Consider the following 27,051-nt stretch of genomic DNA (forward strand, 5'->3'; position numbering starts at 1 on the left):
GTTTGGTGATTCCATGATTCAAGTTATTCGGTTGGAAGTCAAAGTGTATGAGAATTTCCGAGTGTTCAAGCATGTGTTCAATTAGATACCCAAATTCTTTGAGTCTGACAGCAACTTTCACAGTCATACACCTTCCGGCGATATCCACGAACAATATGTGCAATATGGCGTTAAGTGTCATGGCTGGAGTGAACCTTAGTGCACCATACATGCTGATGAGTGCCGCCGGTTGAACGCTCTCATGTTTGTTTGCAAATGTGATCTTTTATAGAGCCTCCACTACATAAAGATTCCATAGAACATAATGGGCTTGACTATGGTGTCGTAGAGCCAGAGGACAACTTTTGGTGAGAGACCCCACCTTTTGCCAATGGCTCCTCTACAGTAGTACAAGGCAATCGATTTAATTTTTGCTCTCTCTTCGATATTCGGCTTCCATGAAAGCTTCCTATCCAGGGTCAGCCCAAGATATTTCATTGTATCCTCTGGTTGCAGACGGATGTCTCCCATTTCCGGCAACGGTAATGCCGGTATCTTGTATCTTTTAGTGAAAAAACCCATCTTCGTTTCATTTGGGTTGCTGGCGAGATCGTATATATAGGCAATCATCCTGCAGCTACGATTTTTAAGTTTTTTAGACAAGTCGTTAACAACCAAGATCCAAAGAAGAGGAGAGAGAACTCCGCCTATTCACATTTCGTCGAGCACGTGCGTTTCCTCCTTCGTTTCAATCACTCTGTCATACAGAAGACTGAAAATGTGTGGATTCAACCCGAAGATCCTCCAGAGCAAGCTTTACCTATATCAAAGAAGGTCCCAACAGCGAATTCCTTAACCTTAATGGCTTCCTCAAAACATGACACGATAGTGTGCGCGGCAGTATCTACTGACTTGCCTCTGCAATAAGCATGTTGCGCTCTCGATAAATGGTCCTTCGGAATGCGCCCCCTTATTATCGATGAAAACTAGTTTGATTTACTTTTGGATAGAAGCCTAGTAGATTGTGAAATTTGTTTTTTTTTTTTAATTTTTTTTACTCAAACGTATAGCTTTTTAGATTGAAGTAAATATTTATTCCAGAGCCAAATCAAGTTTCATTGAATCCTCATGAAAATATGGCACACATTTTAGTTTTCTGCAAGTAAGTGTAAACCTTTTTCAGACAAAAACCAATTTCATAAAAAAAAAAATAAAAGAAAACTTTACATAACCTCGTAATCGTTATTCGTCTCTTCAATGAATATCAGCTGCTGAGCGTAAAATAATTAATTACATATCTATAAATACAAGTTTGTTTATAAATTATATATATATTATTATATATAAATTATGCACCTACTTATTTAGTTACTTATCTAGTGATTAAACAAAAGGTTTGCGTTTTTTTCACACACACTGTAGCTCTTGCTACATACTACTATGCCTTTAAGTGTTAAATTCGCCGAGTTTTGCTTTACTTATAAATTAAATTTATAATCTTTAATTCAAATACTAAGTATTCACGGCCATGCAGGCGGCGCCAATCATTGTGATTTTATGCAGACAATTCTTTACATGTTTTTTTCGTTTTTACTTTAGAAAGTTCACTAGCAGTTTTATAAATCGTTGGTTTTTTGTTTTTTTGAACACAACACCACTTTAGTAATGCATTGTGTTGTTGGGCTTGAAGCCCAAATTTTTACGCTGTAGAAATAGATGAATCTCACGGAAATTCGGTCGACTCGATTCGTTGCGCTGCCAGCACTCGCACATTAAATCGTAAATTTCACGCGGACAATTTAGTGGCATCGGCAGTAGTTCCTGGTGGTGTGAGAGCAAATAATTGAAATATACTTAATATAGAAGTATAAGTATGTGAATATATGGAATTGTATGTATAGTTTCAAAGCGATAAATTTAGTTATTGATAATCACGGTCCGGCACTCGAAGTGTAACCAACTTCAGACTGTTCGCGCAGCTGTCGCACTGGAATCAGCTGTTTATAAATTTGCTGAATGATAGTTCGGAGTATTGTTCACAAGTGTACAAAAGCGTTTTGCCAAAGTGAACGCAAAAAAAGTGATCAGCGATGGAATTCAAACGTAATAGTGTGATTGCTTTATATTTAGCTGGAAAATCATAGCCAAAAATTGTTCGTGAGCTCAAACACCTTAATGTGAATAAAGTTTTTGTTTATCGCACCATCACTCGTTACAATCATACTGGTAGCATCGCAAAACGCCATGGAGGTGGTCATCAAAAGACTGCAACGTCACGTGAGGTGGTTCGGAAAGTGAAGAAGCGACTTGAGCGAAATCCACGACGAAGTGCCAATCAAATGGCTAAAGAACTGAAAATAGCCGACCATAGCATCCGACGCATATCGAAAAATGAGCTCAAAGTCAAGCCTTACAAGATCCAAAGGCCTATGATCTCACACCGAAGCAGCAACAAGTAAGACTTGAGAGAGCGAAGCAGTTGCTTCGCTTGGCCGGAAGCAGTCAAATTCCGGACATTGTGTTTTCTGACGAAAAAATTTTTCCAATTGAGCAATTCATAAACTCTCAAAACGATAGGGTTTACTTGACCGACCGTTCATACGAGAATCTAAGTCATCGGTTGGCCACCAGAAGGCAGCATCCACCACAAATAATGGTTTGGGCCACAGTCACCGCAGATGGGCGCTCTCCAATTGTTTTCATCAAGCCTGGCGTCATATTAAATACGACATATTATCGGGAAAGTGTTCTGGAGGCTGCTTTGAAGCCGTGGGCAAACAAACACTTCGGTCGCAAACCATGGACGTTTCAACAAGAGTCAGCACCGTCTCACAAAGCGCGAGTGAGCCAAGAATGGCTGAAAAACAACGTTCCGAGCTTTATTACGACCACACTTTGGCTCTCGAATTCACCAGATGCGAATCCAATGGATTATTCTCTCTAAGCCATTTTTGAGAGCAAGGTCCGAAGTAAAAAATACACCAGTCTCGAGGTGCTGAAGAAAGCCATTGTCCGTGAGTAAGCCAAAAAGCCGGCAAGTCACATTCGGGGATCTAGCGATTCGTTTTTTGACCGTCTCAAGGCCATAGTTAAGGCAAAAGGTGGTCATATCGAGCAAAAGTGAATTGGTACTGAATTTATGATTATTTTCACACATTTTGAACTTTAAAATAAATAAAAATAATTTTCCATACCGAATTTATGGCTTTTTTAATTGGTTACACTTCGAGACCCTATATAATATAAATATAATAATTGTTAGTTGTTAATGACTCACATGCAACTTATCATCCGCATAGATATGTCCGATATTCTCAATCACCTTCTCATCCGATAAATGTTCGTAGGGTTGTTCGCGTGCAAAAGTTAATATCTCCCAAAGCGTTACTGCAAAGGACCAAACATCCGATTTCGATGTGAATTTGCCCTGAAAATAGATAAAATGAAGAAAATATTAATAATCGGTTTGAAAATCGATTACAAGTTTAATAAAATTAATTATTTCGAGGTGCCCATTTTTTTTTTAATGAAAAACACAGAAACCTTAAATTTAATGGGGAACGTTTATTATCATTCGAAAGACCATTTTTTAGCTCTTATATTTTGAAGATTATCTCTTTCAAATGTTGGTCGCAAATATGTACGTCTCAGATGATCCATCCGTTGAGTCCAATTATCGATGACTTGTTCGAGTATTTCGACTGGTAACTAGCGAATGTCACGCGTGATGTTATCCACCTGAATCGAAGCGGGATTGTCCACAGAGATCTTAGACTTTACATATCTTCACAGGAAAGAGTCTAATGGTGTGATATCACATGATATTAGTGGCCAAGCGACTTGCTCAAAACAAGTAATTGTCTGCTCATCGAACTGTTCTCTTACTGAAGCCATTGATCGATGGATGCGATGTGTGGGATAGGCGCCGTCTTGTTGAAACCAAATGTCGCAAAGTTCATGAGCATCAAATAGTCGGTGCGATAACGGTCGCCAATGATGGTTACCTTTTCTGTGGCATCATTTCTGAAGAAATATGGACCGGTAATTTCACCAAACAATTGAAATGGCAGCTCTTTAAGCTCTTAAGGTTGCTCTTCGACCCAAATGCGGCAATTTGGCTTGTTAATATACCCATTGAGTCAGAAATGGTCCTCATCGCTGAACAAAATTTGGCTTGAAAACGCCGAACCATCTTGGAACTTTTCAAGTGCCCACTGAGCAAAGCGATGTCGCTTGGGAAGGTCGAGCAGCTTCAGTTCTTGGACAAGATTTATTTTGTACGCTTTCAATTTAAGATCTCAACGTAAAATGCGCTAAGTCGTTTCATACGTCAGTCTGAGTTGCTGCGAACGGCGCCGAGTCGACTTTCCATGGTCTTCGTGTTAATTCTCAGCTACGGCTGCTATTATTTCTTCATTGAATGCTGGGTCCCAAGTTGGGTGATGGTGTTGCGAATAATACGCTCAGTAGGCCGATTATATGGACCATGAGTTGAGCGAACCGTGCGAAATACATTTTTTACAGAACATGAATTTTCTTAATAAAGTTGAATGATTTGTAAACGTGGTTCAAGCGTGAATCTTTTCATGATGAAATGCTAAACAGTGATCTGTCAAAAAAAGTACCTCTACTACTTCTATAAAAAGAAATATTATCGATTATGAAAACTATTCAATGTGTTAATAAATATTTTAAGCAAATTTTCTCAATGAAAAAAATTTTTCATTTAATATAATTTCATTAACAACCACAACATCTGCAATTTCACTTAAACGCACGAATGCACAATTTTTCGCACAGCTGCGTTTCGTATTGACTTGACACTTGTCAATGACAAATCACACAGGTCTGCTCAAGATTTCACTAGGGGAGAGTTTGGTGAAAGTTGTTGCTGAAAAGTATTGTTTTCATTTTATTGCTGAGTGTTTTGTTGAAATCATATTCACTTATTCTTTATAGAAATAATTTATAGAAAGTAATTTCAGAACACTATAGGTGCTTAGTATATTTTAAAGAATAATTTTGATGCTTATAAGGCATGAGTTGCGGAACATTTTGATGTTAAGCGTTAAAAACTGTTCATGAATAAAGAAGATTTTTAACTCGTTTTGTACTTAAATCAAGTGTTTATAAAGACATGACACCATTTAGATATGCAATTTTGCTGTACTATTACAAATTTCAATGGTAAAGTGGTTGTTAGTATCATGAGGGGCCTATTCTGGATAAAAAGATTCGAATCATCGATGATTTCGATTCCATGGACCGCGTTGATTGGAAAGGAGTCAATAAAAACATTAATAGCTCCATTGTGACTGGCGTTCCATACACGTTTGATGTTTGTCACGTCCGAAATTACGTCAGTATATGGCTGTAGTTCGTTGATATACTACTTTGGGAAAAAAATAGAAAGACTTTTAAATGTAAATTTCGCGTAAAATATCGCTCGTCGAACTTTATTCTAGGTTGGTATGACTCTCAGTTCAGAATGTTGGAAAAGGCCTTGGTTGGTGATAATTGTTTGTCGATTGGTACAAATTATTCAAAGAGGGTCGAGAACGCGTTGACGACGAACCACGTCCAGGACGGCCATCAACGTCTACCGCTGATCGCAAAATAAAGGAATTGGAGTTGGGAATCGACGATTAACAGTCAAGGATAGTACTGGCATCGTTAGAATATCGGAAGGATCAGTGAAAACCACTTTGAAATATCATTTTGGCCTTAGAGAAGTGAAAGCATGGTTGATTCCAAAATCATTAAATTTTTTTCGAAAAACAGCATCGCGTTAACATCTGTGAAACAATGCTTTTCGATTACTGGGATGTCATGGAACGTATTATAACTGGCGATGAATCTAGAATCTATGTTTACGACCCGAAAACAGACGATCCGTCGGGCGAATATCGTGCCAAAGGTGAGCCGAAGACGAAAATACCACGTCAAAGCAGGTTAAAAATCAAGCTTATGCTAACAGACTTTGATTAACGAAGTGTTGTGCACAACGAATTCTTTACGCTCGGCCAAACTGTCAACAAGGAATACTATTTGAGTGTCATGCGAGGTTTGCGCGTAGCAGTTCGTAAAAAGAGACCAGAATTATGAGGTGAAGACTCTTGGTTTTTGCTCTTCAATACTGCACCGTCACATACTGCATTGATTCTTCGTGAGTTTTTCACCCAATTTTCTAGCAATATCATGCCGCAATCACCGTATTCGCCTGTTTTAGCTCCGTGGGGCTTTTGACTGTCCAGCAAACTCATACGACCGCACCGGGGAAACGGTTTTGAATCAATTAAAGACATTAAACGTGCATTGAAAACTATTCCGAAAATTCTCCGAACAACTGTTTCGAGGATTGGAAAAAACGTTGGCACAAGTGTATTGGGGGGGATAATACTTTGACGGGTTATGAAGAATAAATTAAGAATTAAAAAATCATGGACAAAGTCTTACTATTTTGTTCCCATAGTAGTATTGTAACAACGTTCTCTTGATGTGCTAAGGGGCCGTTTCGCTCCAAGCATATGACAAAAAGGGTGTTTTCGAAAGCACCCTAGCAGAAACTGTTTCAACAGGAGAGCGTGATGTTTCTTAACCGAAAGAAGAATGCGGTTCTCACTATGCAGAAGATCGACAGTCGACATAAAGACATAATTTAGTAGTCCGGAATACGGTGTTCCGACTTTAACTGCGTCCTTGCACCAGGTGCTACTGAAAGGCTAGCCACTTGAGGTATCCTGTTAAAGATCAAACGTAACACTCAACATTTTTGAGTTTTTGTTTGTAGTATGTCGATCCAGTTACGTATAGTAAATATATAGCAGGATGGAACGTATCTTATGACAGCATTTTAGGATAGCTAAGTCCGTTGGTGTAAATCTCTTTTAGGGGTTGTTTCAATAGAGATCATGAAACAATCTGCTGGCGCATGAAATAAGGTTACGATGATGCACGCACCTTCTACAAAAGTTATTAAGAATGATAAGGGACGGAAAATCTGCTTAGACTATTGGGGGTGTGTAAGCGTCCTAAGATCCAGTTTGCTCTGCCCTCTTGCACACGAACTCACATATGTAGGTGCAATAATCTGATGAATTCCAGGATTTTGTTGTGCACCAATGAGGAAATGTATTTTCTATTCGTATGTATATACATATATATATTTAACGGCTAGACGCAGGATCTGTAGATCCTTCAGAATAGGTGCCATTTGCACAAGAGAGGTGCTTCTTGAGACTGTAGGTCATGTCGTCCGAATGGATTGAACTACTACAGCTCTGTGAGTATTCGACGCAGTATCCGCCGTTGTAAACTCGGCTATAACCACGGAAGCGGTATCTATGCCAATAAAGAAGAAGAAGGACCTAATCTATACCTTTCTTTATATTCAGATTTGTTCCATTTAACATCTTGCTATCTCTATTATAAAATCGAGTGCACAATTAATTCATATAAATTCGTAAAAGGCAGCTAAATCAAGGCTGAATATTTAAGCCATAATTTATTTATTCACATAATTAATTACACTACCCACTCAATCAAAATATTCATAGTTTAAAGCGTTCGCTTGGCTTGGGGTGGCGGCCGAAAATAATTTGAATACTTTGCCTGCCATTAAGGATTCATTTCAATGACTCTCTACAGACTTACAACATGCCATTTTAATTTTCGGATTTCTAAACTAAACTTCAGAGTCATTTCATTGCCATTTGGTGAGTTTGGTTATGTGTGTGTGTTTGTGGCAACTTAATCCAACCGACGCTTTCGGCCAGACTCATACAGTCATGCCATTTATTTAGACATTCATTCATGCGCCCATTCACGCAGTCATTGCTTTCCATTCATTTCAGTCATTGCTCCCATGCTTTTTTGGCTTACCGCCTTTTTTGATTGTTTTTGTTTTTGTCTATTTTGTCTTCTACTATTTTAGTTTGCGCCACACAATCAGTTTGCTATACGAAAGAGATATGAGTGTTTGCTGTCAGCCACAGTATACGCTAGGCTACCCCCACCGCGACGGCGCTACAGCTGCACTAAAGCTCATCAAAAGGAGTAAAAAGTTAAAAAGGAACAAATATTTGCCAGAGAAATGGAATATAATAAAAAAGTGAGCAGGCGAGTGGCAAAAAACTGTGGCCCCTAAACCGCACTTTTACGGCCAATTTGTACTTTTCACAGAAAATTATTATCAAAAAAACGGCGACGCGCAGACAGCCACATAAAGGCGCTGACACACAAACCTGTATGAGGACGGTTCGATAAGTACTTGGAACGACCAGCCGAAGGCGGCATTAACGCAAGAGAATTTCTCTATCGTGTAGTAGATGATTCCCGTAAATGGTTTTTGTTAAAATTTCAGTCCAATCAGACTCAAGGTCTTATCAGCTTTTGGTAGTGGGATTGCAGAGGAATCGAATAAAAGGAGCATCGGTCGATGATTCGAATCTGTGACTTGGACGATGTATAACAAAAGTCCTCAATCTATTCATGATACACCAAAAATTGAAGTTGTAGAGGTGAGATAGTAGACATCTCGAAATACAGCATGGTTCATGATTTACATAAAATACTATATGTGACCTGGTCTACGAAAAGGGCGGCTAACGTGCAAAAACTATTTTTCTGGGAAAAGCTGTTAAAAATAATCGTCAGTTTCTCGTTATCTCATTAATTGTTCTCCTTTTTTTGACACCTAAGCCCCCTTTTCGTAGACCAGGTCACATATATATATAGGGGAATTTTATGAAGTCCGAAAGATATTCTCTTTTATTTTGTAACCATCGCTATATGAGATCCAAGCAGCAGTGGAAACTGTAGACTTCATACGGTAAACCTGCTCCGGTGAAAGGATACATTGTCACACCAAACCGGAAGGGTGATGTACTCACTTTTGCTAGGATTCACGAGGTGTGAACTTCCACCGAAAGGGTGGATGGCCATATTCTGGAGCTCACAAGGTGTGATTATGATTAAAGATGCGCAACCGTGAGACCACTTCGCAGCAGCGTTTCATGCAAATAGAAGCAGGTTCTGCTTTGGTTTGTAATCAACGCCTCATCAAAGACCAAGAAACAGACGAAAAAGTGGATTCCATCCGGCTAACTTAATCCCTAGATGAAGAGGAGCATCGTATCAGTTGGGACGGTGATGGCCACCCTTATATTGGAATTCACAATGTGGGATCTTCATCAAAGCTGAGAAACCAAGAAATCCCATTGGAGGCAAAGAATGATGGTTACCATTATTTTGGGATTCATAAAGTGGGATCTTCATCAAAGATGCGCAGCCGAGATGTCATCCATTTCATGTAGTCACTTTGGAAGCAAGGATATTCAAAATAGTGGACTTCATCCGACGTAGAAGAAAAGACCGTCTGAGCAGCCGAAAAGTTGAGGGCCATCAGTTTCTCGATTTTCTCGACTCACAAAGTAAATTGACTTGCAATGGAGCAAAATGGCCGGGGGCTTTTATGCCGAATTACAGAAAAATTGCGATATTTGGTGAAGCAAACAAGCAGTTCCATCACGACAATGAACCACCATTTGGCTACTCTTTTTCTAGAAGTTACAAACTATGCTTTTGATTAGGGGTTTCCTCTTTCCGTGAGCTCTTAAAAAGTTTCAAGAAGAACCGACGTTTTCGAGTAAAATTTTGTTCAGCGATGAGACCCATTCCTGGCTCAATGGGTATGTAAACAAACAAAACTACTGTCTTTGAGACTAAGAGCAACTTGAAGAGATTTAACAACTGCCATTTCATCAAGAAAAACAACGCTTATTTCTTCAAAAATGATGCCAGTGAGAACCATCAATGTTGACCGTTATTCTGCCATGATAAATGCCTTTATTGAAGTTCGTGATCTCGGCGAAATTTGGTTTCAACAAGTTGGCGACACTTTCCACACGTCGCAGCAATCAATGGATTGAAATCCAAGATCGTGTGATATCACACTGTAATATTTTTTTTTGAGGGGATATGTAAAGTTTAAAGTCTATGCAAACAATCCCGTCTCGACTCAGGGCTTGGAGCAAAACATCACGCGTGTTATTCGCCAGTCAACAGTCGAAATGGTCGAACGAGTCATCGAAAATTGGACTCAACGGAAAGACCATTTGATACGTAGCCACGGCCAACATTTGAAAGAGGTAAACTTCAAAATATAAATGCCAAATAATCTTCTTTTGAATGAAAATAAATATTCACCATTAAATTTGAAATTTCTGTGTTTTTTCTTTAAAAAAGAGGGGAACCTCGAAATGTATTTTTCAGACGAACACACCATGGATCAACTTAAAATGAACTGTGTCGAGAAATAATTGGACATTTTTTCCAAAATCTACATTTTCTTTTCTGCACTAAGTACTTATTGGACCGCCTTCGTACATACGCTGGCACAGCGTCACTGTTCGTAAGGCAGCTGCAAATTAAATGCCAACAGAATTGACTGGAAAAAGTACTTAAAAGCTTCACACAAAACTAACTGAAAATTTGCGCACAAAAGTATGGGAGAAATTAAAATGATAGTTGGCGGCAACAAAACCCAAAAAATAAAAGCTAAAAAAAATAATATAAAAAAACTACAAATAAGACATCTGCAAAATTTTTACTGCACATAAAAAACGCTTGCAACACCAAAAAAATATACCGTCTGAGTGCAACACCGAAAATTTTCTAAATCCCATCCGTACGATTTCGTGTGGAAAATACGCGCTAAATGAAAATTTATACGCCTGGTGCGCGGATTACGCGCAAATGTGAAAATACGAGCTAGTGCGACTACATCGCTTGCCAATCCCCCACACTAACCGCGCGCTCAAGGTGGCCAGAGCGCTCACACTTGCACTCAACGATACATACGTCTGTTGTTGTTTCTGTTGCGGTGGCGGTAAATTCACGCTAAAGTAATTCTCCTTAGCGCGGGTGGCTTACAGCAAGCTCTGCTCAACTCATTGCCACTCAGCCCGGCATAGCTCAGCTCAGCTCTGTGGCTGCTGTTCGGCTAGTTATTTGCACTTTTTATTCATTCGCGCTCATCTGCCTTTGGGCAAACATTTTATATAAGCGCAGCTTTCGCAAAAAAAAAAGAAAGAAAGAAAGAGAAAAAGCAGTAAAAACACATTTATCTGTCATTTTATTTGCTTTAGTTATTTCGTATACTTTATTTCGTGCTTTTGTTGTGCGGCATTGTGCGCCAACGCTCATAATGCTCGTATTCATAGTAGTTTTGCTTGTTATTAAAATTGGCGAAAAGGGTTAAGGCTTTAAGTGCTGTTGGCCTGGAGGCGTTTTGTGCTAGCGCACGAGCATTACTTGCATTATAAATGTGAGTTGGTAGTTAATTGCGTAGCTTTTTATGCTTTGCCAACCGAGGTGAAAAGCTTTTCGAAAGTCACATTGCAGTGAGTAGTCGTAATCTTGGGGAGATTTGTGCATAATTGTTAAATTTTCTGCGAACAGATGAGTAGAGTTGAGAAACATTTTTTGTTTGAAGAAATAACTTCTCATAGTAATAGTAAATACCCAGATATTTGGTTTTCAAGAAGAAATAAAATGTATATAATTGATCGTTATGACCAGGATAAGGATTTACCATTATGTTTCAAAAATGATTTTGGGAAAGTCGCGGCGGTGACTGGTTCGAAAAAATTTCAGCCAAGGTACTCAATTTTCGGTCGCTTTTGCAGCAATCGGCGTCATACAAGGAGCGTTCCAAAGTAAACACGACTTTTTGAATCTAGCGTCCCCTGGTGGCGCCATCTGTATGTCGATTGTTGCGTTAGAATCTGCTATCTTTATCGATTGTCCAGTGAAAATTCATGACATTTCATAGATTGAAAGTGCAGTTATTGCGTTTTAAGTGTCAGTATGTTTGTGTTATCGGTGCGAAAATGAGCTTCGAACAAAGAGCCAACATTAAATTTTGTTTTAAAATTGGTAAAACCTTTACCGAAACGTTTCAATTGATGAAACAAGTTTATGGCGATGATTATCTATCTCTCAGCAGAGTGCACGAATGGTTTCAACGTTTCCAAAGTGGTCGTGAGGACATAGATCGATCAACATTTTGGCCAATCAAAATCTGTGATCACCGGAAATTCCATCGAATCTGTGCGTGAATTCATCAAAAATCAACCGAAATCATCATTGAAATTCATGGAAATGGAATTAAACATCTCCAAAACATCGATTTCTCGCATTTTGACCGAACATTTGGGCTTACGAAAGGTGTGTGCCTGGTTTGTTCCGCACAAATTGACTGACGACCAAAAATTGCTCAGAATCTAACATTCGATCGGGTTTTGTGACCGACCATTTGACCAAAAATCACATTTTAACCAATAACCACTCCCCGTATTCACCTGATATGGCACCGTGCGACTTCCTTCTTTTCGGAAAAATGCATTTGCCAATCAAAGGAAAGCGTTAGGCAGACGTAGAGGCCAATCAAAAGGCTTGCACCGGCATATTGGCGGCCACACCGGCCAACGAGCTAAAACACTCGTTCGACATGCTTTCGGACCGTGCAAAAAGCTTTATTGAAGCAGAAGGAGACTATTTGAATAAAATAAATTTATTTTGCTGAAAAAACTATTTATTCTGATTTTTTTAAGTCCTGTTTACTTTGGAACGCACCTTGTATTAGCAATAACGCAAACGTAACCTATTCAACCAAAAGTGAGCTTCATCGCTGGCCCTCGCGTCTTTGGCCCATTTACCGGAGGTGCGACACGCTTTACTGTCGTTCGACTTCAATTCTTGCACAAGTTGCATTTTTTAAGCCCTCATTTCTGAAAATTTTACATAAAGCAAAGGGGTGCAGCATCAATTATTGAGTGGCATGCTGAATTGCTTTATTCGGGTCTCTTTCGATATTTTGCTCTACAGCAGCAATAGCTTGCTTCTTGGTGCTTTGGTGCGCTGTGTATAGCGCATTATCCACTATAGTGTTAAACGTGGTGCAAAACCGACTTTGCTGGGTGATTATGTCGACCGAATGTTGGACATAGCGAGCCAAACCATTATTTTGAACTGAATCACTATTTTGGTAAGTAGGTTGAGGTAGTTATAGATTTAGTTGTCAATCGATTTACTTCATATTTGGTTCACAAATTAATTTTCTGTAATAAATTATTCGGACTCAAAAGATATATCTTGGCCGCCAGTATGCCGGTGCAAGCCCTTTGAATGACCTCTACGTCTGCATAACTCTTTCCTTTCATGGGCAAATGCATTTTTCCGAAAAGGAAGAAGTCTCACGGTGCCATATCAGGTGAATACGGGGAGTGATTAATGGTTAAAATGTGATTTTTGGTCATAATAATCGTTCACAAGCGTCGATAGAATGTTGGATTCTGAGCAATTTTTGGTCGTCAGTCAATTTGTGCGGAACTAACCGTTCACACACCTTTCGTAAGCCCAAATGTTCGGTCGAAATACGATAAATCGATGTTTGCCTTACAAACCGCACGATCGGAATCAAGGGCTTATATGGAAATCTTTTGCATTTGGCGTGGTATATTCACGAAATTTGACTGCTTAAGATAATAACAAAATCTCCGAAAAAATTATTCAGATCGGATTACTATACCACAATTCTTCCATACAAACTGGACACATAGTTACCAAAAGAAATGCACCTGTGAAAGGTTTATTAGCTTCGGTGTAGCCGAAGTTAACATTTTTTCTTGTTTAATTTTTAGAAAGGTTTGTCAAATTAAATCGCGGTAATTTCAAAAACAGAGGCGGTAAGGTTTGCGTGGCCACGTGTGTATATAAATAATCAAGATGTCCGTCCGTCCGGGCAATCGAAAACTTGATCAAAAAGTAAGATATCTTCTGAAAATTGGTACATGTGATCCATACCTCTTTCGAAATGTGGGTATTGTAGATGACAAACTCGAGCGTTGCCAACTCTTCCTACAGTGCGAAAATGGGCGAAATCGGATGATAACCACGCACACTCCTCTTATGACGATTATGTTTAAAAAACCTAAAAGTCCGATAACTCACAAAATCAATACGAAAGAAGCATTAAATAGTAAAATTTGGACAATGGGCCGACTTTTATCTCGAGATCTACTCGAGCGGAAAAGCAACGACACTCATCGCAGCCGTGTGTAAATTTTAATTTATAATTGGAATTTTTTGTCTGATCCGGCGAAGGTATTAAATATGGTAGATACGCTGCTTGTAATGTTCCAAAATCGAGGACAAAAAGCTGAGGAACATTTTTGTTTCATTTATTTAGACACGAAAAAAATGGCGCAGAACTGAAGTTGACACAGAAAAACCAAGAATCTGCGCCGACGAACAAAACGCGAAAAATTCTGCGTGAGGACTTGCGAAGAATAGTACAGGGTCTGAGTGTACATTCTTCTGTCGGATACAATCGGCGAAGATTTGAAGATGCGCTTTTCTAGAAAAGTATTGAATGGATTTCAACTGAGTTTGCTGCTTCCAGAAAAAGTATGTGCTTTGAAAACCAAAGATATGGAAAATCTTATTGACTGCTTGATAGGTAGATTCAAAGGTCTTTTAGATAATGACTACGTCGTGCGACGTTTGAAGCTCAAAGGTGAACATGAGCACTGGTAGTGCCATTGGGGGCAGAAGCAAAAGTCAAAAGACGACAAGTCATGGACTACTACAATGGCACCGTTGAAGAACTGCGCTGTAGACCTATACCCCATAATTCATAGATTTCTTCGCATATTATGCACACTTCTTGTGGCCAAAGCGAGATCTGAATGCTCTTTTTTTACACTTCGCCGCATAAAAACATGGCTGAGGAAGAACATGCTTCAAGATAGATTGATCGTCCTGGCATTGCTGCACACGCATCATGACATTGAAGTCATCGCAGAAGAAGTTCACGAAATATTCTCAAAACTTGGTGTACATGGTATATGGTTTTGTGTATTTTATATTGCAATAAAATATGTATGTCTCTGTCATTTTAGTAGAATTGGATATTAGAAGGTCAATTTGAAATTTTTCCACCATTATATTTAATATAATAATGTTCATGTTTCAAGTAAAAGTTTATTTCCCCCTCTAAAAACAATCTCTCGATCCACTCCTGGCTTACGACTTTAAAAAAATCGATTTTTTTTATTGTTTTATTCAATTCTATAACACCTCTAGCTAGTCTAAGTGTGCCATCTTTAAATATGCTCTCGAAACTGTGTTTTTGAAGTCGGTTGGCAAGACTTCACGAGAACTACTCAACCATTCTTCATTAAATTTTACACAGATCTTTGAGATACAATTCCTAAGGGCTTGCACGAAGGATTTTTCTCCGATTACAACTATTTGAAGAAAAAAAAATGTCGCGAAATTTTCACTGAAATTTCCATGTTTTTGTAAAAATATCTGCCAAATATGCAATTTTCAGTTTATTTTTCCTTCGTCCAAGTTCTAAGTTAAGGTTTTAACTAAAACACGTATTTTTTCACTTTGGCTGATCCTGTAGGGAGTTATCCGGCCAATGTGCGCATAATTTTTTCAGAGGGGTCACCGGAAATGGCACTATTTGTAACGATAAAATATTCTAATAAAAAATTTCATTTTTTATATGAAAAAAAAAATTGTTGAAAAAAGGCTGTTTTTACCCGAGGAAAAACCCCTTAAGCACATCTAAATATTAGGTTGGAAAATGTCTCCCTTCCGCCTTTTTGTCTTTTGAATTTCGCGGCTATGTATAAAGCGCTACAGAGCTCGTATCTGGCAATACTAGTAATCATGGAAAACAACGGCATGTAGCATCTCGTGACATCACCTAGAAGATGGTAGTTAGTCACCAAACCATTTTAAACCATGTGACTGGATACTGGCTGGATACACAAAAAAGCTGGATGACTTGATGCAACAAAACCTTCTGGACCGAATCAACGTCTGCGATATGCTGCTGAAACGGAACGAACTCGGCCTATATTTTTAAGCGGATGGTGACTAGCGATGAAAAATGGATCACATACGACAATATCAAGTGAAAACGGTCGTTGTCGAAGGCCGGTGAATCGTCCCAAACAGTGGCCAAGCCGGGATTGACGGCCAGGAAGATTTTGCTGCGTGTTTGGTTTGCTTGAGAGGGAATCATCCACTATGAGCTGCTTCCATATGGCCAGACGCTTAATTCTACCATCTACTGCGAACAACTGGACTGCTTGAAGCGATCGATCATAAGCGTCCAAAATTGGCCAACAGGAAGGATGTAGTGTTCCACAGGACAACACTTCGTTGATGACTCGTCAGAAGCTACGGAAGCTCGGATGGGAGGTTTTATCGCATCCACCATATAGCCCGGACATAGCGCCAAGTGATTACCACCTGTTTCAGTTCATGGCGAACGCCCTTGTTGGTGTAAAGTTGAACTCAAAAGAGGCTTGTGAAAAGTGGCTGTCCCAGTTCTTCGCAAATAAGGAGGGGGCTTCTACGAGGGGGGAATTCTGAAGTTGCCGTCTAGATGGAAACAGATTATCGAACGAAACGGCGCATATTTGAACTAAATCCGATCACTGTAACACTTTTTATAAAGCATTGAATAAAGAGCTAAAAAGCGGAATGCAGATATTTTTCAACCGAATACTAGTAACACTAAAAATTTTGTATTTTTAAAGTTTCATTAAATTGTATGTTAAATAAATTCGAAATTGGAAATTATAAATCATATTTGGGTAATTCACAATGTATCGGTTCTATAATATTTCGAAAGCATTCGAACTAGCAAACAACTATCACTACACTGACTCGGATCCCTACAACGATTACACTAAATTTTTCAAACTATTAGCAAGAGCAGCGCATAAATTTCAATTTAAAAATTAAAACTTTTACTAAAACTAGCTTGCAACATTTTCATTATTCGCTTAAAATTTATTTTTTAATGTAAAAGTTATGTGCTTTTTTAATCCCATGAAATTTATCGATATAAAATGTACGTAATGGAAAGTAATTAAAAACATTAGCTTCACTGCTGTTGTTGCTGCTGTAAGTGTAGTTATGTGGCAGCACAGCAGTGTCGCTGCTATCTTTCGCACTTGCTACAGTACGCACACGCATACACAAACCATACATATAATATATGTATATATGCACAGCAATGTATATAGGTACGAAGGAACTTCAGCAAAGTGCTGTCATTACGAGCCAGCGATGGCAGAGATAGCTGAGTGCTGAGCGTATGCCACCACAACAACAACATCATAGTCATGGCAGTGTTGCGTTGTACTTATAGTGCAACACCGTCGCATATTGACAATTTCCTTCCTGCAGCCATAGCTGTGGCAGCCAATTATTTTTGTCCCAGTTTCGACAATTATAAATTTCTTCATTAATTTTTAATTATGAACGAAATGAAAGTATGAAACTTTTTCACGTTTACGTTGTTGTCACAGCGCACGGAAGTGAGCTGCTAAGGAGCAGCGTGCCGTTATTCGCAGTGCGGGCATGTAATGCTTGGTAAGACGTCGGAGAGTCGGTGTTTGAACCAAAATTTAAAATTATTTTTTATTTTTGTGTGACACTCACGAAGCGTCGTTTTGACGGAGGATTTTCGTTGGTTAAAAGGCATTAGGAATTTCGATGTTTGTTATCAAGTATTAATTGGAAAAATATTGTCAAAAGGATTAGCAAGTATAACGAAGGAGTTTGATAACGTTAGCGATTCTCTTAGGCACTACAATTATTGAGACTGTGATTGGAACGCACTAGGCATTTGCTAAATGCGTGGCTGAAGTTCTCCTTCCTTAGTGAATTTTGCTTTGAGGTAATTGCAAGGACTTATACGATTCACACGAAACACGTTCGGAAATGTGACAGTTGAAACTAAAGAAAGACACAGAAACTTAAAATTTAATGGGAAATGTTTATCATCATTCAAAACAACATTTTTTGGCATTTATTTTTTGACGATTATCTGTTTCAAATGTTGGTCGCGGCTAAGTTTAGAAGGCCTATATGTTGAGTGCAATCTTCAATGACTCGTTCCAGCATTTCGAACGGTAACACTGGTAAACACTGTTTTTGTCACACGAACTTTGTTATGATTTGGTACATGTTGGTGTACCCTCATTAAAAATATATAATAGTTTTGTTTCTATCACATCCAGTTATCTTGTGACAGCTACATATTCATTTCTGACCTTATATTCGTTTCTTTGTTTACATAACTGCATTTAGTCGACTGCGTAACTATAATGTTTGCTAAATTACATTTTATTTACATTAGTTAGATCGTAAATATGCCATGAAAGTGTTTGAACAACCCGGACAATTTTTGTTATGTGTGTGGAGAATTAACTTTTAGATCTCAGCGTCGAAATTTCACATCACTAATTCAACAGTGCTATTTAGACTATTTTGGTTTTCCTGTGAGGAATCAAGACAAATCCTGGGTTCCACATAAATGTTGTGTAACGTGTGTGAGGCTCCTTTTAGGTTGGGCTAAACAAGAACCTAGACATTTGTCATTTGCTATACCAATGATTTGGACGGAACCAAAGGATTTTGTAAATAATTGTTATTTTTGTTTGACTCAAACAAAAGGTATTCCTACCAAATCCAAACACACAATCCAGTATCCAAACTTGTCTTCGGCCAAGTGACCCATCCTACATAGTGCCGAACTGCCTGTGCCGATTCCTCTAAATCGATCAAAAAGTGAGAATTCCAGTCCGGAATTTGTTCTCAGTCAGCATAATAAGGTATCTGAAGGTAGTGACTCAAGTTATGAACCATCAACTTTAAAAGAACCGCACTTATTGACACAACGTGATTTAAATCTGTCTAAAAAACAGGCTGAACTTTTGGGGTCTAGATTAAACGACTGGAATTTTCTTTTTCGTGGTACAAAGATTTCTTATTTTCGAAGTCGTGACGATGAAATAAAACCTTACTTTTCTGAAGGAGATGATTTAGTCTATTGTAATAACGTTCCTATTGTGATGAATTTATTAAATTTCGAATATGATCCAAGTCACTGGCGACTGTTTATTGACTCTTCAAAAACTAGTTTGAAAGCAGTGTTACTGCATAATGGAAACAAACTTCCTACAGTGCCGATTGCTCATGGTTCTAATATGAAAGAGACTTACGAAAATATGAGATTTATACTTGAAAAAATTGAATACAGTAAACATCAGGGTGCACCTTAGCTATACGGGAGAAAAAAAAATATAGCGTACAGGGCATCACACCCCCCCAAATGTTACATTAGAGTATAATATTATGTTATGAACTGAATCTAAACCCCAAAAGTTCAGCCTGTTTTTTAGACAGATTTAAATCACGTACTTAATCGTTTAAATCACGTTGTGTCAATAAGTGCGGTTCTTTTAAAGTTGATGGTTCATAACTTGAGTCACTACCTTCAGATACCTTATTATGCTGACTGAGAACAAATTCCGGACTGGAATTCTCACTTTTTGATCGATTTGGAGGAATCGGCACAGGCAGTTCGGCATAATATTATACTCTAATGTAACTTTTGGGGGGTTGTGATGCCCTGTACGCTATATTTTTTTTTTCTCCCGTATAGCTAAGGTGCACCCTAGTAAACACGCTTGGAAAATTTGTGGTGATTTTAAAGTCATTGCACTTTTACTTGGACTACAGCTTGGTTATACGAAATTTAGCTGTTTTATTTGTGAATGGGACAGTAGAGACAGAAAAAGTCACTATACAAAGAAAGTGTGGCCTAAACGTGAATCACTAACTCCAGCCCAAAAAAATGTTAAAAATGATCTTCTAGTGAACCCTGATGACATACTTTTACCACTGTTGCACATAAAGCTTGGCCTGATAAAAAATTGTGTAAAAGCTATGCCTAAAGATGGAGATGGATTTTTATATCCCAACTCAGCGAGGCGAAAATCAAAGAGGTAATATTTGTAGGCCCACAAATACGGCAATTGATGAAGGATAAGAGCTTTGAAGAAAAACTGAATGTTCAGGAAAAATTCGCCTGTGAATGTTGTTCAAAATTTTCTAGGAAACCATAAAGCGGAAAATTACAAAGATTTAATAAATGAACTTATGATATGATTTAAAGCTTTGAGGTGTAATATGTCCTTGAAAATGCATATGTTGGACTCTCATCTGGATTTCTTTCTGGCAAATTTGGGTGCTGTGAGTGACGAACAAGGAGAGATGTTCCATCAAGACATTTCCTTAATGGAGAAGCGTTATCAAGGGAAATGGAGTCCAGGAATGCTAGCAGACTATTGTTGGAGACTTAAAAGGGACCTACCGGAAGCCAAATATTCAAGAAAATCATAAGTATCTATTAGATATTAGGAAATAATTCTGTAAGTGTGGCTGAATTTTGTACTTTTTGCGGAAATATATGTTCCGATGTCACAAGAAAACATGATGTGTACATTTTTATTCACTGATATATTATAATTTGCTGGCCCTAGTATATTCAAAATTTGATAAAAATTTTCATGTGACAAAAAAGATTTCAAATTTGTTGAAATCTGTGTAGTTGGCGAATGACGCGCGTAAACACACGCAAAACATCAAATTATCTGCTTATCTGCTTATCAAAATGTTCTCTCTATAAATCCATTGATTGATGCGTTTTGTTGGAATTGGCGTCATCCTATTGAAATCAAATGTCGCCGATATCACTACCTTCAATTTCAGGCATCGAATAGTCAGTTGTCATAGCATGATAGAGGTCGCCATTGACGGTTTCGTTCTCACCGGCGTAATTTTTGAAGAAATAGATCCATGACACAAACCACACCAAAACGTTGACTTTTTTAAATGAAATAGCAGATCTTGAGTCTCTTCCGGTTTCTCTTCGTCCCAAATGCGGCAATTTTGCTTGTTTACATTTATGGCTTTCGCTGAACAAAATTTGGCTTTCTTGGAACTTTTCAAGAACCTATAAAGCGAAGCGATGTCGCTTGGGAAGGTAGAGCGGCTTTAGTTCTTGCATAAGCAGTATTAACTCTCAGCTACGGCTGCTATATTTTCTTCACTGCTTGTTGGACGTCGTCTATTCGGTCGAGTGTTATCCAGTAATTAAATATATTCAGTTCTCGATTGCGTCGAAACGATTTGAATAAAACCCTCCTTTTCTCAGATGAAATCCATCGGTCTTTTGGACCGATACACTTGTCCCAGCGATGTCCCAACTCCATTAACTTCGTCCGGAAATACTTCCAGTGGAGTTCTGAAAATTAGACAACCGCGGTTATAACTACTTCATTCGACTCAAATTTCTATCTGTCAAGTGACTTTTACAAGCTTAAAAAAAGAGAAGCAGCAACGGTGTAGCAATATTAGTCCAATTTGGCCATAGCGATGAGAGCCGGTGCGTAATCATGCTGTAAGAGCTTTATTTCCAAATCTGCAAAGCATTGTTGCAGAGCACCCGGCTACCTGAGATCTCCGAATTAGAGAGGAACTTCACTTGATCATCCTCGCCTTTCTCTTTTTCTGGGATATAGTATAGCTCATATCTTTTCCAAATAGACAATGTCCAATGTTTTGGTTGTCCCTCGATCTCTGGGATATAACACTGCATCCAAGTCTCGTCACTAATACAAACCCACGCAGAAACTCTGCTGTGATGTGGTTTCACGACAATCATGTTAATGAAAACTTTTTTATGACCACTATTTCATGGAGTATATAACTACCGTACTTTTTTCAACGCAAGGATTTCTCAACATAGTCTCCTTTCAGCTGGATACACTTAACCAAGTGGAGTCAAAACTTCTTAATTCCGCCTATGCTTTGTAGAGGTCTGCAAGTTAGGTCTCCTTTGTTGCGATAACCATATCATTCGACTCGAATTTCTGCCTGGCGATTAGCTTTTGCAAATTTGAAAACAAAAAATATCCGAATCTGGGCCCAATTCAACAGTTTCTTGGCCTCTGGTGTGCAGCACGTAATCCAAGTCTTGTTAACTAATACAAACTTGCTTTTAAACACAGTTAAACACCGGTGGATTCACGGTTGTACTTATAGTCTGGAGTGAACAAATGTAGTGAGGTCAAATCACCGACAACTTTCTCATCACAAATATTTCTCGAAGTATGTAATGCACGTATGTATGTTTTTGAGCTGTCGACAGTCTCATCTATTTCGAACCTTCGATCGGTACAATAAATATTAGATCGTAGATTTTTTGTAGACGTTTTCCTTCGTCGCTGTATTTTTCGGGGCACCAGCTTTAGGTTGACTTTGCGATTTTGCCCCTAAAATGATAATCGAATGACCGATTGGTATTGTTTTTGTTTTTAAATCAGCGATTTTCTCGGAGTATGTAACTCACGTGGTTTTTTGAGCTGCTATAGTGTCATCTACATATTTCGCGAACCTTCAACGGGCGGTCTTTAAATATGAAGTCGTGGATTGCTTTCCCCTTCACAGAATATTTGGATGAAGTTTGTTGTGCGATTTTCTTTCCAAAAAACAAGAATCGAGTCCCTGATCGGTATAGTTTTTGTCATATTTTTAAGTCGTGCTCCCATAAACATACATGTCCGGTTCGGCTGAAATTTCAATAGTAGATGTCTACGAGAATAGACTACACTGTTAGAACATAGTTTTTTTGAAAGTGGCGCACTGAGCGCTGAGGTCATGTACCTATAATTTTATCCTCGTACAGCACCCCCATTTCACATCTTCAGTGTTCTCGTATATAATAGGTCTATTAAGAACTCCTCGGCCTACCATATTGAAACACACTTTTATGGCAAAACTGGTATCCTTTATACAAAATAACTCCCTTCAAGGTTGATGCGCTGATAATATCGACTTTCCAACTTTTCGATACGACTTTTGCAATACGATTTGACCTTTGCTAAAAAATAGGCTTCATTTTCGACGATCACCTCTTCAATCGATGAAAATTTCTTTTCAGCGTGCATTATTAGCAAACGAAGGGTTTTAAAAACAGACTTGTATCGTATACAAATATCACAAATTTCTATATAAAATACATATTTGGTAGACTCACCAGCAGTACACTCTCCCAGGCCATCCAACGTATGGGCATCGGTTGTGTTTGACGTCCGGAAGTACCCTCCAGCTGACAGTAGTCGGCCGCGTAAGCGATGCGATTTATCACAGTGCCAATGGAGCAGACTTTTATTGTCAATTCCGGGCCAATAATGCAACTTCTGTAAATAAACAGAGCAAAGGAAAACAAATTGTAAATGAATATGCATGGCACTCAAAACCGCACTCGAAAAATTGAAAATTCAATTAAAAATTGACGATGAACGCCACAAACAACGTGAAACAACAAACATTTATAATACAATTGAAAATAAAAGAATTATCAAAATCGAAAAATTAAGTAAACAATTAAACAACAAACGTCAAACAGCTGAGCGAAAGTGGTGGTTTACCGTTTGCTGCACTGACACATGCCTGCCTCAAGGCAATCAACGTTTTTAACCCTCATTTGGTATGTCTGTCAGCTCACCGCCCTCCCACATACACACAAGTTTTGCGTACAACATGTTCAGGAAGTTTCGCAGTTATGCCGGCAGTGATGTTGGTATTAGCACATCAAAGCATCGACTGTTCGTTGCAGCAGCCGGCTTTGTGGGTGACAGCGACGGACAGTTGACAGACGTCGAGTTGAAGTGATGAAATAAGAAAACAACTCTGAGCAATCAACGCAAACATTTCAACAAACAGGCGCTTTATTACCATTGAACTCGTTGCATTCGGTTGTTTGTCCCGGTCTCGTCAAACACGCACACAGCCAAGTGGTCAGCGGGGTCGTTCGTTTGCACTGGGGAATGATTGTAAATATACAATATATTCCCCATACAACACACAGAAATTTGCTTCCTGCATACATACTACTTATCTGCTTATTAACCCTCGGGCAATGTAGTAGCAAACCGAGAAATGGAAGCATTAAATCCTCCATGCAATCAACAACTCGCAAATCAAACCAGTGAAGAGTAAATAAACGAAAGTGGTGGGGTTGATGGCGTGTGCTGTGGACCGTTGGGTTGAGTTTGACATGTGCTGCCAAAGTGTTGAGTGGGTGGGAGACGCAACGATTTTTGGGGTGGGGGAGCGGTCTTTTAAGTTCGGTTTGTCTTGGAGTTGTCGGAAATTGGAAATGACTTTTAAAGTGTTTCCAAAAAACTTAATAATTGATACGTGGCATTTAAAGGAAATTTAAATTTCAGAAAAGGTATGTGGAAAGATAATAAAACATTGAGTTGTTTTAAAAGGGCAATTTCTTATTTTGAATAATTGGTTTGTGGTCAGGATATTAAGTGCACATAGGTTCTTCTTCACCTCATCTCCCCAACGGAATGGAGATTTTGCTCTTCCTCTGCTTCCACCGATGGGTACTGAATCGGAATCCTTTAAAGCTGGATTGTTCTCTTCCGTCCGAACAACATGACCTAGTCAGCGCAACCGCCGTCTCTTGATTCGTTGAACTACGTCAATGTCGCCGTATATCTCGCACTGCTCATCGTTCCATCGATTGCGGAACTCGCCGTTGTCAATGAACAAAGGGCCATAAATCGTTCGCAAAACTTTTCTCTAGAGCACTCCTAACCCAGTCTCATCAGATGATGTCATTGTCTATGCCTCCGCGCTATATAGCATGGACGGGAATGATGAGGAGCTTGTAGAGTTTGGTCTTTATTCGTCGGGAGAGGAATTTACTTTGCCTACTCAGTCCAAAGTAGCACTTGTTGACAAAAGTGATATTGTTGTTGGTGTTGATGCTGATTCCAAGATAGACGAAATTATCTACGACTTCAAAGTTATGACTGTCAACACTGACATGCAAGCCAGGTCACGAATGCGATCAATCTCAACCTATTTGGAGAGGTTTTGCCATGGAGGCTGAATTTTCCGACTATTGTACCAAATATGCCTTCTTTGCCCACCCTGGAGATAAAATCGCCAAGTACAATTTTCACATCATGACGGGGTCGTTGTCATAAGAGCGCTCCAGGCACACGTAAAAGGTATCTTTGGTCATATCGTCCTTCTCTTCAGTCGGGGCGTAGCGCAAAACAATGTTATGTTCAAAAATTTTGCTCTGATGGAGATTGTGGCTAGACGATCATTTACCTATGACTGACCAGGGTTCGATGACTGAGTCTCTCTTCCATCACGAATCCCACACCACTCCTTAATATGGTCACTGTGTAATATGTCACAAAGACCTACTCGTTTTTGTCCTTGTCCCGTCCATCGCATTTTTTGGACGACGGTGATGTCAGCCTTTATTTTTTACGAGGACATCAATCAGCTAGGCATCGGCACCTTTCCAATATAGAGATCGGATATTCCAGGTAAATATCCTTAAATCATATTCCTTATTACGTTTGCTATGGTCGTCATCAAAAGAGGGGTATTTTATACAAGGCTGTTGTTTCCTTTTCATTTCAACATCGCTAGGCGAGTAGTAAAAGCTTTATACACATTTATATAGCGTGCCGCTTGTTTCACGACTGACGCCCGCTGGTATTCGCATCTCTGGTGACCAGACGCTGTAATTAGACTTCAGCGAACCCTTAAACCGAATATATCAGAGTGGTTCCGATGAAGCTTTCTCTCTATTAGCCGTAACCGCAGGCTCCACACGACCTAGGACTAAAAGCTATCATTCCTCGATAGCAGTATATTATGGTAAAAAAACGCCACCTAGGTAAAAACCATACATTTTGAATGGTTTCCACCCGGTTTTCAAAGTTGCTAAGTAAATATTGGGCATTAGGTCCTACCGTATTACCTTAATCTATAATACTCTGTTTTCAAATTTCAAAGTGAAGTTTTTGCATTTGAGGTAGTTTGTTTCTATTTCAAAATATGTCGATCTAAAGACAGTTCTACGTTACGTCTTGCAAATGTTTCCGAAGCTGAAATGAGCTCAAGCATATTCTAAAATCGAACTGATCGAGGCTCAGGTTAATAGCTCTTTCACTTTTAAAAAAAACTTTTGGAATAGTTTTGTTTTAAGCTGAATTTATTTGTAATAAAAGAACTTAGTGAATACGTCTCTTAATCCTTGAGCAACAAAAGCTTCAGTATAAACCTCTGCCAAATTTTGGAACCAACTTTCCAAATATAATATTTGAATTGAAATTCAGAAAAGCGCAAAGTCCTGCTTAGTTCGTTTTATGGCAATTAATCGCAGTGCGTTTGCTACCTTTGTTTTCGAAAACAGATAAGAGATTTTAGAAAAACCTGCAATAAACATTCAAAATCGGCCCGTTGGATTTTGGATTTTCTTCTATAAGTGATAGCTCTTAATCCGCAAACCTTTCCCACAAAAAAGACAAAAACCTTTATACCCTATCTTTAAGGGGTAAGATTATCTAGAGCTCAACTTCAGAAAGCGCAAAGTGGGCCTCGCTTGTAGCCAAAAAATCTATTAACTTTCTTGAAGACAGCTGAAAGGCAGCCAATGGCGGCAACACGAAGTCTCATTGTGTAAGATTATGTAAGAAGGTAATAATGTGACTTTCACTGAAAAACTCGGTGATCATCGCCTGGGTACCCAATCATAAAGGAATAGAAAGAAATCGGCATAAAGCAGTTCATCGGCCGAGGATTAGGAAATGCTCGAACAGTGAACCTCTGTGAATGCCTAGCCTTCTGCCCGTTCAGACGGGGTTTCTTCCACGGATTCTAATATTCCAACTAAAGGGATATTGGGCAGTTAGGGTGGAAAACTCAAACATTTTATCAAACCCAGAGTAGTTGAACAGGGCTTAAATTGTTACGATATATGAGCGCAATGGGCATAAAGATGGCTTCAAAGCGGCTATCTGTGGTCAGGCGCTCCTGCGCCGCCCTTTTCAACCAACTAACCAAGAGATAATTCTCAAAAATTCACAGAACGAGGCATGTGTGGAACGGAACCTGGTTCTATAGGGGTTCTATGTCGATAGCATAGCTTTTAATGTCTTCTTTAACGAATTTACACCTACAAACATAAGCTTATTAACAACTTTCTTCAGAGCAAACTGTATATCAGTTGGTAAAGCATATGTGGATTGGTTATTGAAGCCCTTAGATTCTCTAGTAACATATTATTTAGTAAACTAAAAGCAATCCGAA

General features: G+C 38.8%; 1 protein-coding gene across 1 annotated transcript; it reads right to left on the minus strand.

Moving 5' to 3' along the window:
- Positions 1-420: 420 nt before the first annotated feature.
- On the minus strand, positions 421-24,964 carry LOC120768839 (discoidin domain-containing receptor 2-like). Its single transcript, XM_040095591.1, has 4 exons — positions 24,903-24,964; positions 22,958-23,120; positions 3,257-3,406; positions 421-1,800 (listed from the first exon to the last, which is right to left on the minus strand). Exons 1-4 carry the CDS (start codon positions 24,962-24,964, stop codon positions 1,639-1,641), a joined length of 537 nt encoding a protein of 178 aa, XP_039951525.1. The 3' UTR covers positions 421-1,638.
- Positions 24,965-27,051: the final 2,087 nt, after the last annotated feature.

Source organism: Bactrocera tryoni, chromosome 2 (genome assembly GCF_016617805.1).
Source record: "Bactrocera tryoni isolate S06 chromosome 2, CSIRO_BtryS06_freeze2, whole genome shotgun sequence".
Taxonomy (NCBI): domain Eukaryota; kingdom Metazoa; phylum Arthropoda; class Insecta; order Diptera; family Tephritidae; genus Bactrocera; species Bactrocera tryoni.